General features: G+C 56.6%; 3 protein-coding genes across 3 annotated transcripts; all 3 read left to right on the forward strand.

Annotated features, from left to right (window-relative positions):
- Nucleotides 1-2,322: 2,322 nt before the first annotated feature.
- ABB37_10083 (hypothetical protein) lies at nucleotides 2,323-4,025 on the forward strand (the record flags this gene model as incomplete). Its single annotated transcript, XM_015809819.1, has 1 exon — nucleotides 2,323-4,025. The coding sequence occupies exon 1, from the start codon at nucleotides 2,439-2,441 to the stop codon at nucleotides 4,023-4,025; it is 1,587 nt and encodes a 528-aa protein (XP_015651622.1). The 5' UTR covers nucleotides 2,323-2,438.
- Nucleotides 4,026-6,608: 2,583 nt separating this feature from the next.
- Nucleotides 6,609-8,325, forward strand: ABB37_10084 (hypothetical protein; the record flags this gene model as incomplete). Its single annotated transcript, XM_015809820.1, has 1 exon — nucleotides 6,609-8,325. Exon 1 carries the CDS (start codon nucleotides 6,739-6,741, stop codon nucleotides 8,323-8,325), a length of 1,587 nt encoding a protein of 528 aa, XP_015651623.1. The 5' UTR covers nucleotides 6,609-6,738.
- A 2,597-nt stretch (nucleotides 8,326-10,922) lies between these two features.
- On the forward strand, nucleotides 10,923-12,625 carry ABB37_10085 (hypothetical protein; the record flags this gene model as incomplete). Its single annotated transcript, XM_015809821.1, has 1 exon — nucleotides 10,923-12,625. Exon 1 carries the CDS (start codon nucleotides 11,039-11,041, stop codon nucleotides 12,623-12,625), a length of 1,587 nt encoding a protein of 528 aa, XP_015651624.1. The 5' UTR covers nucleotides 10,923-11,038.
- Nucleotides 12,626-15,076: the final 2,451 nt, after the last annotated feature.

Here is a 15,076-nt window from a genome sequence, read left to right on the forward strand (position 1 = left end):
CGGTGCGTGGTGCGGCCTCCGTTACGCGCACCTTTATGGCCTCTCCTGCTTTCCGTATCCGTCGTTGTCGAAGGTCAATGCTCTACTTCTGCGGTCCGCTGAGGTGGCGCAGCCCACGTTTCCGCCGGCTAGGTTCCGCGTCTTTTCGTTTCCTCTTCACTCGTGCGCTTGCGCACAAGGAGCAAATGTGAGAGGATCGATCTGTATTCCATGTATCGACGGTAGAAAATGCAGAAGAAAGAATGTACGTGGCAGGAGCAAGCCGTGCCGCGTCCTTCTTCTTTTCTTCTTTTACGGACGTGTTCTGGGGCTTCACTGCGACCTAGTCAACGTTGAAGAATATGGCTGAGGTTCCGCAGATGAGTCTGTCTGCGTGGCGCCCAAGCTTTTTCCCCTGAAGGCTACCGCATGTGTTCCCCTTGCGGTTTTCTCCTCTAATCGTTATCATTTCCGTTAGTGTTCAACCGTGTTTCTTCTCTCTTCCGGATGTTTTGCTAAGCGGGTCTTTGCAGGCGTCACTTTGCCTGGCCTTGCGGAGGGATTTCTTTGGATGGGTGAACTCCCTCATGTACGCCTCTCTTTCTTTTTGCGCAGGTGTCCTCACACGCCAACTCCGTCGCTGATGCGTTGCGATGTGTACTTTCCTCCTTGATCGTTTCACAGGAAAGATCTCGACGAGCATGTGGGACGATGTGCAGAGCCCCCCCCCCCCTGCTTTTTCTTTCTATTAGTTTGTGTGGTTTGTGTTTTCCGCACACGCGCGAACGCCAGCTACGTGTGCTTCCCGTGTGATTTTTCTCATTTCTTTTCTTCCGTTTTTGGAACTCACTTGAAATGAAAACGCTCTCTTCTTATTATTATGATTGTCAGCATTGCCGTTTATTGTCTCCACGTCCACCTGCGCACGCATTCCTTTCTCGACTCCCCCCTCAACTCTCTCTGCAGTCCTTGTGTTGTGGCTGTTCATGTTTCGCAGCCTAGTTGGTGAGGTGGGACGCACAAGCAACGCGAGTTCGACCTGTGCCGTGCTTCTGTATACATGGCGCCGCTGTGTAGTTCACGAGCTGACGACTGTTTATGTGGGACAGCGAAGGAAAGGAATGAAACGACAAGTTGCGTGTTGTTGTCGTGGCGAAGGGCGCTGAGGACAGAATAGCCATGCATGCCTTCTTTTATTACTACATTTCTCATATTAATTCTTCTATTTTATGGATGTTGACAAATATGATGAAGCACTTCTCTTCCTCTCATTTATGGTGATTGCTGGCAAACGTCCTCTCCTGGATGGCTTCACGTAACTCAGTGTTTAAAGGCCGGTTTTCGCTGAGGCGCCGCAATGCATTTTTGCACGTACGTACACACAACCCGAAGCAGCGCAGCGTCTTTTTTCATTATTGCTCCCTCTCTCTCATTTTCTTGTTTTCTGGTCTTTTCTTCGTACCCAGAGAATCGCGCAACCGTTCTTTTCCCCGTTCCCCTCCTGCGTTAAACAGAACACGCCGCCCAATGTATGTGTCTCTCAACGCTTCTTTACTAACATTTGTTTATGTGGCCGGTAAACCTCCTCTCTTCTTCGTTTGTGTTTCTTGACAAATCAATATATATGCTCTCTTCTCTCCTGCGTGCCCTTCTTGTCTTCCTGTCATGTGGCTCAAGTGAGCAACGCACACAGCAGGTGTTGCGTGTGTGTGGTGGCCGGCTACTTCTGGAAAATGGAGCCTGCAATGGCACTGTAAAGAACCGTGTCAAAAGGAGAAAGCGCCAAGAACGATGATAATAGTAGCGGAGCATTGGGGCTTCCGCGCCCACGGATGTGTTGTAGAGAGGCGGATCGCTCCGTTGATCAAATGCAGCGGTGTCGTCAAGGCGGCGTGTGGAAAGACAGCGCCCATGAAGACTTCCTGTTCGCACCGTGGTGATTCGCCCCGCCAGCACGCTTCTGTAGGCCTCGGCGGAACTCGTCGCAGGTGACTGGCGTGAGGCGCGGAAGCGAATATCGCCACCTCCGCACTACCTCGCATTCGCTGTTTTGCCCGCTGCGAAGCCGTCACAAGTGCTTCCTTTTGCATGGACGCAGACGCGCTCCGAGTCGGAGTAAAAGCAAGGTGCCTGATGGGGAAAAAGAAAGGCGGTGTCACTGTGGCAGCCATAAAAGGTGTCCAATCCTCTTCCCCCTCCCCCCTCTTTACGCGTCCAGTAGGCGATGAACGGCTCTGGTCCGCCGCCGCTCTTCTTCTGCACTTTCCCCTCGCCCCTCCCTCCCTCTCTCCCTCTCTCTCTCTCGTGCTCCACCCACGTACACGCCGCGCATGCGACCTCCGCAGATCCAAAAGCTAACAGCTTCGCCTTTCCGCAATCCACACTCAATACACCCACGTCCACACAGCAACCTATACGCAAACGCTAAAAGAGGGAAAAGAACAAAAACACCGCCCACGATGACCCCCTCCTCTCCACGCCGCTGCGCTGTTGCGCTGCTGTGCGCCGCACTGGTGCTCGCCGCCGTGTGCGCGCGTGCCGCCTCCATCGTCGTCAATGGCGACATCTCCCAGTCCGGCGACACCTTCAACGGTGACAAAATCACCTTCGAACTCGACTCCGTCAGGGCGGACGTCGTGACGGTGCAGCTGATGAACTCGAAGGTCGCGGGCGACGGTCTGACCATCCAGGGCTACATCAACTCCGTGCCGGCAGCCGTGACCACGCGCATCAGCATGAGCGTCACCTCCACCACTGTCACCAGCTCCGTCATCGCCTTCACCGACTACATGCCGCCAAACTCCGACATCCGCCTGGCCGCCACCACCGGCACACTGACCGCCGCGCAGTCGCTGTTCGACTTCAGCGGCCTCACACTGGAGAAGAACGTGACCGTCACGGTGGAGGAGTCCAGCGTCACGTGGCCCAGCGGGTCCACCAACACCGGCAGCATCGTCACGTACAACTCCGGCGGCAGCGGCTCGAGCATCAGCAAGAACAGCGCGCTCTTCATCCTCAACGCCACCGCCACCAACGGCGCGTCGGTGCTGCACATCAGCACGGGCTCCGTCTTCCCCGTCTCGGACAGCAGCGTGCTGGCGGTTGACTACGGCCATTGCATCGGCTGCAGCAGCGCGATGGTCGACATCGGCGTTGCGCTGCAGGTGGACGGCTCCAGCGTGTTCCGTGTCACGAAGAGCACCGTGGTGGGCGGCGACAAGGGCCTGCTCAGCTCCACCGGCGAGGTCAGCGTGACCGATCAGTCGCTGTACCTGATTGCCGACTGCATCATCGAGGCCGGCAGCTTCTTCAACTTCGCCGACTCCGGTGACACCGCTTTCAAGTTCGTTGTGACCCAGTCCACCGTGTCTTTCCTCGACCTCGTGGGGCCCAGCACCGGCATTCTCAGCCCCAAGGTCGTCCCCACCACCAACGACGGCACTGGCGTCGTCATCGCCGGCGGCTGCACCATCGCCGACACCGCCCTAACCACCATAGACGCCTACAGGGAGAAGGGGATCGATGCGACCAAGGTGGTGGACAGCAACGGCGCCGCCGACAGCACCTGCGCCAACGCCCAGTGCGTGCCCGGCCACTCCAAGCCCGGCTCCCCCGAGGAGGCCGGCATCGAGTGCTCCTGCACCTGCACTGAGAGGGCCTACAACCCGCCCGCCTGCACCACCGCCAGCGACCCCACGCAGACCTACGACGACACCGCCACGTGCACGGTCCTGAACTGCGCCACCTGCGACCGCCTCTATCCGAGCTCGCGCTGCACGCAGTGCAACCCCGGCTACGAGCTCTCCCCCACCTACCAGTGCGACGCAACCACCACCACCACCACCACCACCACGACCACCACCGCCGTGTGCAACGTGCAGTATTGCATAAAGTGCGACCCCAATGACGGCTCCAAATGCACCACGTGCCGCAACGGCTACAAACTCGTCAGCGGCTCCTGCATCGCCAACATCGACGGTGCCGCCGCCGTGCAGTCCGTCCTGCTCGCAGCGGCGGTGTGCGTCGCTGCCGTCTACACCCTGTAGGCACGGCGCGTGCGCTTGTGTGCGTGCGTGTGTGTGAGCATGCGTACGTGTCCGCGCACCCCGACCTCACGCCCGCTGTCCGCGCCGGGCGTTTGTATGGGCATTACTTGCCATTTCCTCTCTTTCCTATTATTATTATTATTATTGTTTGTGCTCTCCGTACGGCCGTCCCCCGAATCCCCCTCGATGTATGTGGGGCAGCGTCCAACACGTCGCTTCTTGTTTTTGTTTTGCGAGTTTTTGTTTGTTTCCCCCTTCTTCTTTGTGTTCCTCTGCGGTGCGTGGTGCGGCCTCCGTTACGCGCACCTTTATGGCCTCTCCTGCTTTCCGTATCCGTCGTTGTCGAAGGTCAATGCTCTACTTCTGCGGTCCGCTGAGGTGGCGCAGCCCACGTTTCCGCCGGCTAGGTTCCGCGTCTTTTCGTTTCCTCTTCACTCGTGCGCTTGCGCACAAGGAGCAAATGTGAGAGGATCGATCTGTATTCCATGTATCGACGGTAGAAAATGCAGAAGAAAGAATGTACGTGGCAGGAGCAAGCCGTGCCGCGTCCTTCTTCTTTTCTTCTTTTACGGACGTGTTCTGGGGCTTCACTGCGACCTAGTCAACGTTGAAGAATATGGCTGAGGTTCCGCAGATGAGTCTGTCTGCGTGGCGCCCAAGCTTTTTCCCCTGAAGGCTACCGCATGTGTTCCCCTTGCGGTTTTCTCCTCTAATCGTTATCATTTCCGTTAGTGTTCAACCGTGTTTCTTCTCTCTTCCGGATGTTTTGCTAAGCGGGTCTTTGCAGGCGTCACTTTGCCTGGCCTTGCGGAGGGATTTCTTTGGATGGGTGAACTCCCTCATGTACGCCTCTCTTTCTTTTTGCGCAGGTGTCCTCACACGCCAACTCCGTCGCTGATGCGTTGCGATGTGTACTTTCCTCCTTGATCGTTTCACAGGAAAGATCTCGACGAGCATGTGGGACGATGTGCAGAGCCCCCCCCCCCCTGCTTTTTCTTTCTATTAGTTTGTGTGGTTTGTGTTTTCCGCACACGCGCGAACGCCAGCTACGTGTGCTTCCCGTGTGATTTTTCTCATTTCTTTTCTTCCGTTTTTGGAACTCACTTGAAATGAAAACGCTCTCTTCTTATTATTATGATTGTCAGCATTGCCGTTTATTGTCTCCACGTCCACCTGCGCACGCATTCCTTTCTCGACTCCCCCCTCAACTCTCTCTGCAGTCCTTGTGTTGTGGCTGTTCATGTTTCGCAGCCTAGTTGGTGAGGTGGGACGCACAAGCAACGCGAGTTCGACCTGTGCCGTGCTTCTGTATACATGGCGCCGCTGTGTAGTTCACGAGCTGACGACTGTTTATGTGGGACAGCGAAGGAAAGGAATGAAACGACAAGTTGCGTGTTGTTGTCGTGGCGAAGGGCGCTGAGGACAGAATAGCCATGCATGCCTTCTTTTATTACTACATTTCTCATATTAATTCTTCTATTTTATGGATGTTGACAAATATGATGAAGCACTTCTCTTCCTCTCATTTATGGTGATTGCTGGCAAACGTCCTCTCCTGGATGGCTTCACGTAACTCAGTGTTTAAAGGCCGGTTTTCGCTGAGGCGCCGCAATGCATTTTTGCACGTACGTACACACAACCCGAAGCAGCGCAGCGTCTTTTTTCATTATTGCTCCCTCTCTCTCATTTTCTTGTTTTCTGGTCTTTTCTTCGTACCCAGAGAATCGCGCAACCGTTCTTTTCCCCGTTCCCCTCCTGCGTTAAACAGAACACGCCGCCCAATGTATGTGTCTCTCAACGCTTCTTTACTAACATTTGTTTATGTGGCCGGTAAACCTCCTCTCTTCTTCGTTTGTGTTTCTTGACAAATCAATATATATGCTCTCTTCTCTCCTGCGTGCCCTTCTTGTCTTCCTGTCATGTGGCTCAAGTGAGCAACGCACACAGCAGGTGTTGCGTGTGTGTGGTGGCCGGCTACTTCTGGAAAATGGAGCCTGCAATGGCACTGTAAAGAACCGTGTCAAAAGGAGAAAGCGCCAAGAACGATGATAATAGTAGCGGAGCATTGGGGCTTCCGCGCCCACGGATGTGTTGTAGAGAGGCGGATCGCTCCGTTGATCAAATGCAGCGGTGTCGTCAAGGCGGCGTGTGGAAAGACAGCGCCCATGAAGACTTCCTGTTCGCACCGTGGTGATTCGCCCCGCCAGCACGCTTCTGTAGGCCTCGGCGGAACTCGTCGCAGGTGACTGGCGTGAGGCGCGGAAGCGAATATCGCCACCTCCGCACTACCTCGCATTCGCTGTTTTGCCCGCTGCGAAGCCGTCACAAGTGCTTCCTTTTGCATGGACGCAGACGCGCTCCGAGTCGGAGTAAAAGCAAGGTGCCTGATGGGGAAAAAGAAAGGCGGTGTCACTGTGGCAGCCATAAAAGGTGTCCAATCCTCTTCCCCCTCCCCCCTCTTTACGCGTCCAGTAGGCGATGAACGGCTCTGGTCCGCCGCCGCTCTTCTTCTGCACTTTCCCCTCGCCCCTCCCTCCCTCTCTCCCTCTCTCTCTCTCGTGCTCCACCCACGTACACGCCGCGCATGCGACCTCCGCAGATCCAAAAGCTAACAGCTTCGCCTTTCCGCAATCCACACTCAATACACCCACGTCCACACAGCAACCTATACGCAAACGCTAAAAGAGGGAAAAGAACAAAAACACCGCCCACGATGACCCCCTCCTCTCCACGCCGCTGCGCTGTTGCGCTGCTGTGCGCCGCACTGGTGCTCGCCGCCGTGTGCGCGCGTGCCGCCTCCATCGTCGTCAATGGCGACATCTCCCAGTCCGGCGACACCTTCAACGGTGACAAAATCACCTTCGAACTCGACTCCGTCAGGGCGGACGTCGTGACGGTGCAGCTGATGAACTCGAAGGTCGCGGGCGACGGTCTGACCATCCAGGGCTACATCAACTCCGTGCCGGCAGCCGTGACCACGCGCATCAGCATGAGCGTCACCTCCACCACTGTCACCAGCTCCGTCATCGCCTTCACCGACTACATGCCGCCAAACTCCGACATCCGCCTGGCCGCCACCACCGGCACACTGACCGCCGCGCAGTCGCTGTTCGACTTCAGCGGCCTCACACTGGAGAAGAACGTGACCGTCACGGTGGAGGAGTCCAGCGTCACGTGGCCCAGCGGGTCCACCAACACCGGCAGCATCGTCACGTACAACTCCGGCGGCAGCGGCTCGAGCATCAGCAAGAACAGCGCGCTCTTCATCCTCAACGCCACCGCCACCAACGGCGCGTCGGTGCTGCACATCAGCACGGGCTCCGTCTTCCCCGTCTCGGACAGCAGCGTGCTGGCGGTTGACTACGGCCATTGCATCGGCTGCAGCAGCGCGATGGTCGACATCGGCGTTGCGCTGCAGGTGGACGGCTCCAGCGTGTTCCGTGTCACGAAGAGCACCGTGGTGGGCGGCGACAAGGGCCTGCTCAGCTCCACCGGCGAGGTCAGCGTGACCGATCAGTCGCTGTACCTGATTGCCGACTGCATCATCGAGGCCGGCAGCTTCTTCAACTTCGCCGACTCCGGTGACACCGCTTTCAAGTTCGTTGTGACCCAGTCCACCGTGTCTTTCCTCGACCTCGTGGGGCCCAGCACCGGCATTCTCAGCCCCAAGGTCGTCCCCACCACCAACGACGGCACTGGCGTCGTCATCGCCGGCGGCTGCACCATCGCCGACACCGCCCTAACCACCATAGACGCCTACAGGGAGAAGGGGATCGATGCGACCAAGGTGGTGGACAGCAACGGCGCCGCCGACAGCACCTGCGCCAACGCCCAGTGCGTGCCCGGCCACTCCAAGCCCGGCTCCCCCGAGGAGGCCGGCATCGAGTGCTCCTGCACCTGCACTGAGAGGGCCTACAACCCGCCCGCCTGCACCACCGCCAGCGACCCCACGCAGACCTACGACGACACCGCCACGTGCACGGTCCTGAACTGCGCCACCTGCGACCGCCTCTATCCGAGCTCGCGCTGCACGCAGTGCAACCCCGGCTACGAGCTCTCCCCCACCTACCAGTGCGACGCAACCACCACCACCACCACCACCACCACGACCACCACCGCCGTGTGCAACGTGCAGTATTGCATAAAGTGCGACCCCAATGACGGCTCCAAATGCACCACGTGCCGCAACGGCTACAAACTCGTCAGCGGCTCCTGCATCGCCAACATCGACGGTGCCGCCGCCGTGCAGTCCGTCCTGCTCGCAGCGGCGGTGTGCGTCGCTGCCGTCTACACCCTGTAGGCACGGCGCGTGCGCTTGTGTGCGTGCGTGTGTGTGAGCATGCGTACGTGTCCGCGCACCCCGACCTCACGCCCGCTGTCCGCGCCGGGCGTTTGTATGGGCATTACTTGCCATTTCCTCTCTTTCCTATTATTATTATTATTATTGTTTGTGCTCTCCGTACGGCCGTCCCCCGAATCCCCCTCGATGTATGTGGGGCAGCGTCCAACACGTCGCTTCTTGTTTTTGTTTTGCGAGTTTTTGTTTGTTTCCCCCTTCTTCTTTGTGTTCCTCTGCGGTGCGTGGTGCGGCCTCCGTTACGCGCACCTTTATGGCCTCTCCTGCTTTCCGTATCCGTCGTTGTCGAAGGTCAATGCTCTACTTCTGCGGTCCGCTGAGGTGGCGCAGCCCACGTTTCCGCCGGCTAGGTTCCGCGTCTTTTCGTTTCCTCTTCACTCGTGCGCTTGCGCACAAGGAGCAAATGTGAGAGGATCGATCTGTATTCCATGTATCGACGGTAGAAAATGCAGAAGAAAGAATGTACGTGGCAGGAGCAAGCCGTGCCGCGTCCTTCTTCTTTTCTTCTTTTACGGACGTGTTCTGGGGCTTCACTGCGACCTAGTCAACGTTGAAGAATATGGCTGAGGTTCCGCAGATGAGTCTGTCTGCGTGGCGCCCAAGCTTTTTCCCCTGAAGGCTACCGCATGTGTTCCCCTTGCGGTTTTCTCCTCTAATCGTTATCATTTCCGTTAGTGTTCAACCGTGTTTCTTCTCTCTTCCGGATGTTTTGCTAAGCGGGTCTTTGCAGGCGTCACTTTGCCTGGCCTTGCGGAGGGATTTCTTTGGATGGGTGAACTCCCTCATGTACGCCTCTCTTTCTTTTTGCGCAGGTGTCCTCACACGCCAACTCCGTCGCTGATGCGTTGCGATGTGTACTTTCCTCCTTGATCGTTTCACAGGAAAGATCTCGACGAGCATGTGGGACGATGTGCAGAGCCCCCCCCCCCCTGCTTTTTCTTTCTATTAGTTTGTGTGGTTTGTGTTTTCCGCACACGCGCGAACGCCAGCTACGTGTGCTTCCCGTGTGATTTTTCTCATTTCTTTTCTTCCGTTTTTGGAACTCACTTGAAATGAAAACGCTCTCTTCTTATTATTATGATTGTCAGCATTGCCGTTTATTGTCTCCACGTCCACCTGCGCACGCATTCCTTTCTCGACTCCCCCCTCAACTCTCTCTGCAGTCCTTGTGTTGTGGCTGTTCATGTTTCGCAGCCTAGTTGGTGAGGTGGGACGCACAAGCAACGCGAGTTCGACCTGTGCCGTGCTTCTGTATACATGGCGCCGCTGTGTAGTTCACGAGCTGACGACTGTTTATGTGGGACAGCGAAGGAAAGGAATGAAACGACAAGTTGCGTGTTGTTGTCGTGGCGAAGGGCGCTGAGGACAGAATAGCCATGCATGCCTTCTTTTATTACTACATTTCTCATATTAATTCTTCTATTTTATGGATGTTGACAAATATGATGAAGCACTTCTCTTCCTCTCATTTATGGTGATTGCTGGCAAACGTCCTCTCCTGGATGGCTTCACGTAACTCAGTGTTTAAAGGCCGGTTTTCGCTGAGGCGCCGCAATGCATTTTTGCACGTACGTACACACAACCCGAAGCAGCGCAGCGTCTTTTTTCATTATTGCTCCCTCTCTCTCATTTTCTTGTTTTCTGGTCTTTTCTTCGTACCCAGAGAATCGCGCAACCGTTCTTTTCCCCGTTCCCCTCCTGCGTTAAACAGAACACGCCGCCCAATGTATGTGTCTCTCAACGCTTCTTTACTAACATTTGTTTATGTGGCCGGTAAACCTCCTCTCTTCTTCGTTTGTGTTTCTTGACAAATCAATATATATGCTCTCTTCTCTCCTGCGTGCCCTTCTTGTCTTCCTGTCATGTGGCTCAAGTGAGCAACGCACACAGCAGGTGTTGCGTGTGTGTGGTGGCCGGCTACTTCTGGAAAATGGAGCCTGCAATGGCACTGTAAAGAACCGTGTCAAAAGGAGAAAGCGCCAAGAACGATGATAATAGTAGCGGAGCATTGGGGCTTCCGCGCCCACGGATGTGTTGTAGAGAGGCGGATCGCTCCGTTGATCAAATGCAGCGGTGTCGTCAAGGCGGCGTGTGGAAAGACAGCGCCCATGAAGACTTCCTGTTCGCACCGTGGTGATTCGCCCCGCCAGCACGCTTCTGTAGGCCTCGGCGGAACTCGTCGCAGGTGACTGGCGTGAGGCGCGGAAGCGAATATCGCCACCTCCGCACTACCTCGCATTCGCTGTTTTGCCCGCTGCGAAGCCGTCACAAGTGCTTCCTTTTGCATGGACGCAGACGCGCTCCGAGTCGGAGTAAAAGCAAGGTGCCTGATGGGGAAAAAGAAAGGCGGTGTCACTGTGGCAGCCATAAAAGGTGTCCAATCCTCTTCCCCCTCCCCCCTCTTTACGCGTCCAGTAGGCGATGAACGGCTCTGGTCCGCCGCCGCTCTTCTTCTGCACTTTCCCCTCGCCCCTCCCTCCCTCTCTCCCTCTCTCTCTCTCGTGCTCCACCCACGTACACGCCGCGCATGCGACCTCCGCAGATCCAAAAGCTAACAGCTTCGCCTTTCCGCAATCCACACTCAATACACCCACGTCCACACAGCAACCTATACGCAAACGCTAAAAGAGGGAAAAGAACAAAAACACCGCCCACGATGACCCCCTCCTCTCCACGCCGCTGCGCTGTTGCGCTGCTGTGCGCCGCACTGGTGCTCGCCGCCGTGTGCGCGCGTGCCGCCTCCATCGTCGTCAATGGCGACATCTCCCAGTCCGGCGACACCTTCAACGGTGACAAAATCACCTTCGAACTCGACTCCGTCAGGGCGGACGTCGTGACGGTGCAGCTGATGAACTCGAAGGTCGCGGGCGACGGTCTGACCATCCAGGGCTACATCAACTCCGTGCCGGCAGCCGTGACCACGCGCATCAGCATGAGCGTCACCTCCACCACTGTCACCAGCTCCGTCATCGCCTTCACCGACTACATGCCGCCAAACTCCGACATCCGCCTGGCCGCCACCACCGGCACACTGACCGCCGCGCAGTCGCTGTTCGACTTCAGCGGCCTCACACTGGAGAAGAACGTGACCGTCACGGTGGAGGAGTCCAGCGTCACGTGGCCCAGCGGGTCCACCAACACCGGCAGCATCGTCACGTACAACTCCGGCGGCAGCGGCTCGAGCATCAGCAAGAACAGCGCGCTCTTCATCCTCAACGCCACCGCCACCAACGGCGCGTCGGTGCTGCACATCAGCACGGGCTCCGTCTTCCCCGTCTCGGACAGCAGCGTGCTGGCGGTTGACTACGGCCATTGCATCGGCTGCAGCAGCGCGATGGTCGACATCGGCGTTGCGCTGCAGGTGGACGGCTCCAGCGTGTTCCGTGTCACGAAGAGCACCGTGGTGGGCGGCGACAAGGGCCTGCTCAGCTCCACCGGCGAGGTCAGCGTGACCGATCAGTCGCTGTACCTGATTGCCGACTGCATCATCGAGGCCGGCAGCTTCTTCAACTTCGCCGACTCCGGTGACACCGCTTTCAAGTTCGTTGTGACCCAGTCCACCGTGTCTTTCCTCGACCTCGTGGGGCCCAGCACCGGCATTCTCAGCCCCAAGGTCGTCCCCACCACCAACGACGGCACTGGCGTCGTCATCGCCGGCGGCTGCACCATCGCCGACACCGCCCTAACCACCATAGACGCCTACAGGGAGAAGGGGATCGATGCGACCAAGGTGGTGGACAGCAACGGCGCCGCCGACAGCACCTGCGCCAACGCCCAGTGCGTGCCCGGCCACTCCAAGCCCGGCTCCCCCGAGGAGGCCGGCATCGAGTGCTCCTGCACCTGCACTGAGAGGGCCTACAACCCGCCCGCCTGCACCACCGCCAGCGACCCCACGCAGACCTACGACGACACCGCCACGTGCACGGTCCTGAACTGCGCCACCTGCGACCGCCTCTATCCGAGCTCGCGCTGCACGCAGTGCAACCCCGGCTACGAGCTCTCCCCCACCTACCAGTGCGACGCAACCACCACCACCACCACCACCACCACGACCACCACCGCCGTGTGCAACGTGCAGTATTGCATAAAGTGCGACCCCAATGACGGCTCCAAATGCACCACGTGCCGCAACGGCTACAAACTCGTCAGCGGCTCCTGCATCGCCAACATCGACGGTGCCGCCGCCGTGCAGTCCGTCCTGCTCGCAGCGGCGGTGTGCGTCGCTGCCGTCTACACCCTGTAGGCACGGCGCGTGCGCTTGTGTGCGTGCGTGTGTGTGAGCATGCGTACGTGTCCGCGCACCCCGACCTCACGCCCGCTGTCCGCGCCGGGCGTTTGTATGGGCATTACTTGCCATTTCCTCTCTTTCCTATTATTATTATTATTATTGTTTGTGCTCTCCGTACGGCCGTCCCCCGAATCCCCCTCGATGTATGTGGGGCAGCGTCCAACACGTCGCTTCTTGTTTTTGTTTTGCGAGTTTTTGTTTGTTTCCCCCTTCTTCTTTGTGTTCCTCTGCGGTGCGTGGTGCGGCCTCCGTTACGCGCACCTTTATGGCCTCTCCTGCTTTCCGTATCCGTCGTTGTCGAAGGTCAATGCTCTACTTCTGCGGTCCGCTGAGGTGGCGCAGCCCACGTTTCCGCCGGCTAGGTTCCGCGTCTTTTCGTTTCCTCTTCACTCGTGCGCTTGCGCACAAGGAGCAAATGTGAGAGGATCGATCTGTATTCCATGTATCGACGGTAGAAAATGCAGAAGAAAGAATGTACGTGGCAGGAGCAAGCCGTGCCGCGTCCTTCTTCTTTTCTTCTTTTACGGACGTGTTCTGGGGCTTCACTGCGACCTAGTCAACGTTGAAGAATATGGCTGAGGTTCCGCAGATGAGTCTGTCTGCGTGGCGCCCAAGCTTTTTCCCCTGAAGGCTACCGCATGTGTTCCCCTTGCGGTTTTCTCCTCTAATCGTTATCATTTCCGTTAGTGTTCAACCGTGTTTCTTCTCTCTTCCGGATGTTTTGCTAAGCGGGTCTTTGCAGGCGTCACTTTGCCTGGCCTTGCGGAGGGATTTCTTTGGATGGGTGAACTCCCTCATGTACGCCTCTCTTTCTTTTTGCGCAGGTGTCCTCACACGCCAACTCCGTCGCTGATGCGTTGCGATGTGTACTTTCCTCCTTGATCGTTTCACAGGAAAGATCTCGACGAGCATGTGGGACGATGTGCAGAGCCCCCCCCCCCCTGCTTTTTCTTTCTATTAGTTTGTGTGGTTTGTGTTTTCCGCACACGCGCGAACGCCAGCTACGTGTGCTTCCCGTGTGATTTTTCTCATTTCTTTTCTTCCGTTTTTGGAACTCACTTGAAATGAAAACGCTCTCTTCTTATTATTATGATTGTCAGCATTGCCGTTTATTGTCTCCACGTCCACCTGCGCACGCATTCCTTTCTCGACTCCCCCCTCAACTCTCTCTGCAGTCCTTGTGTTGTGGCTGTTCATGTTTCGCAGCCTAGTTGGTGAGGTGGGACGCACAAGCAACGCGAGTTCGACCTGTGCCGTGCTTCTGTATACATGGCGCCGCTGTGTAGTTCACGAGCTGACGACTGTTTATGTGGGACAGCGAAGGAAAGGAATGAAACGACAAGTTGCGTGTTGTTGTCGTGGCGAAGGGCGCTGAGGACAGAATAGCCATGCATGCCTTCTTTTATTACTACATTTCTCATATTAATTCTTCTATTTTATGGATGTTGACAAATATGATGAAGCACTTCTCTTCCTCTCATTTATGGTGATTGCTGGCAAACGTCCTCTCCTGGATGGCTTCACGTAACTCAGTGTTTAAAGGCCGGTTTTCGCTGAGGCGCCGCAATGCATTTTTGCACGTACGTACACACAACCCGAAGCAGCGCAGCGTCTTTTTTCATTATTGCTCCCTCTCTCTCATTTTCTTGTTTTCTGGTCTTTTCTTCGTACCCAGAGAATCGCGCAACCGTTCTTTTCCCCGTTCCCCTCCTGCGTTAAACAGAACACGCCGCCCAATGTATGTGTCTCTCAACGCTTCTTTACTAACATTTGTTTATGTGGCCGGTAAACCTCCTCTCTTCTTCGTTTGTGTTTCTTGACAAATCAATATATATGCTCTCTTCTCTCCTGCGTGCCCTTCTTGTCTTCCTGTCATGTGGCTCAAGTGAGCAACGCACACAGCAGGTGTTGCGTGTGTGTGGTGGCCGGCTACTTCTGGAAAATGGAGCCTGCAATGGCACTGTAAAGAACCGTGTCAAAAGGAGAAAGCGCCAAGAACGATGATAATAGTAGCGGAGCATTGGGGCTTCCGCGCCCACGGATGTGTTGTAGAGAGGCGGATCGCTCCGTTGATCAAATGCAGCGGTGTCGTCAAGGCGGCGTGTGGAAAGACAGCGCCCATGAAGACTTCCTGTTCGCACCGTGGTGATTCGCCCCGCCAGCACGCTTCTGTAGGCCTCGGCGGAACTCGTCGCAGGTGACTGGCGTGAGGCGCGGAAGCGAATATCGCCACCTCCGCACTACCTCGCATTCGCTGTTTTGCCCGCTGCGAAGCCGTCACAAGTGCTTCCTTTTGCATGGACGCAGACGCGCTCCGAGTCGGAGTAAAAGCAAGGTGCCTGATGGGGAAAAAGAAAGGCGGTGTCACTGTGGCAGCCATAAAAGGTGTCCAATCCTCTTCCCCCT

This window comes from Leptomonas pyrrhocoris (assembly GCF_001293395.1).
Source record: "Leptomonas pyrrhocoris isolate H10 chromosome Unknown, whole genome shotgun sequence".
In the NCBI taxonomy this organism is placed as follows: Eukaryota; Euglenozoa; class Kinetoplastea; order Trypanosomatida; family Trypanosomatidae; genus Leptomonas; species Leptomonas pyrrhocoris.